The sequence below is a fragment of the Antrostomus carolinensis genome, unplaced genomic scaffold, assembly GCF_000700745.2.
Source record: "Antrostomus carolinensis isolate BGI_N321 unplaced genomic scaffold, ASM70074v2 scaffold29303, whole genome shotgun sequence".
NCBI lineage: Eukaryota > Metazoa > Chordata > Aves > Caprimulgiformes > Caprimulgidae > Antrostomus > Antrostomus carolinensis.
Genome location: NW_010303607.1, coordinates 7,842 through 8,846, shown reverse-complemented (window position 1 = coordinate 8,846; position 1,005 = coordinate 7,842). Strand labels below are relative to the sequence as shown.

Here is a 1,005-nt window from a genome sequence, read left to right as displayed (position 1 = left end):
CAGGAACCGATGCACCATCATGTGAGCTCCCCCTTGTCCCAACGGACCCCCCTGGCTGTGCCCCCGCAGCCGCTCATCCCTGGGGACCGGGGCTGCCCGGCGAGGGCTGGTGTCACCACTCTCTGCGGGGGTGATGCCGTGGTGGGAACTGTGCTGGAGGCACCTCGGGGTTTGCTCCCCCACCAGCGCTGGCATCCTGTGGTGACATGTGGGGACGGTGCACCTTGGGCGATGCTGGGCAGGGTGATGTGGTGGCCACCGGCAGGTCGGAGCGGTAGCAATGGGTGAGGAAGGACTTTGACTAAACCTCTGAGCCCTCCCCAAGCCTCCAGCACTCGGGGTCAAAGCTGTCCCAGGGGGTTTGTGTCTCTGCTGCTGCGTGGCACTGGGGTGCAGAAGATGCCTCAGATGGTGGCCAGAGGTTGGCTGTGGGGTCTGTCCTTGCTGGCTCCCGCTCTGGCATCACAGGGACAACGCTTGCTGCTGCCTGCTGTCACCTGTCCCCTGGAAGAGAATTGCCCAGCGCCTGTGTCCCGATCTGCAGGGGGTGGCTCCATCCCCGGGGCACAGCAGAGCCAGGACCCCCATTTTCCTCCCTGTGGAGCTGGGGTTTCTCCCCTCGGAGGCAGAGACACCTCCGGCAAGAGGCCAGGTTACACAGTCTCTCTTTTGGCTTGATTGAGTTGGATTTCCAGGCGGATTTTTCTGGATGAAAGCCAGAAAGGGAAAAAAAAAAATTTAAAAAAATTAATAAAGCCCCCATCCTGACCCTTTACATCCCCTGAGGTGCTGGGTGCTGCTTCCCCAGGGCTCCCAGTCTCTTTCTGTCCCAGTTCAGCCAAGGAAGGCTCCTCCTCCCCCACCAGCCTTTCCAACACCAAATAATCTGGAAACGCTCCTTGCCGGGCAGATCACCCCTCCGCTACCTCGCATCCCGGGCTTGGTGGGCGACCAGCTTTGCACAGCTCCCACCCAAACCCGTGGCACCCCCCGGGCAGGCAGGCA

The 1,005-nt window shown here is 61.5% G+C and overlaps 1 protein-coding gene across 1 annotated transcript in view; it reads left to right on the top strand.

The window, feature by feature from the left end:
- LOC104522009 (ras-like protein family member 10B) overlaps positions 1-25 on the top strand; it is a 3,692-nt gene extending 3,667 nt beyond the window's left edge. The window contains exon 4 of the mRNA XM_029084063.1: positions 4-25. Coding sequence (XP_028939896.1) covers positions 4-25 — 22 coding nt within the window. The remainder of the gene's footprint in view (positions 1-3) is intronic.
- Positions 26-1,005: the final 980 nt, after the last annotated feature.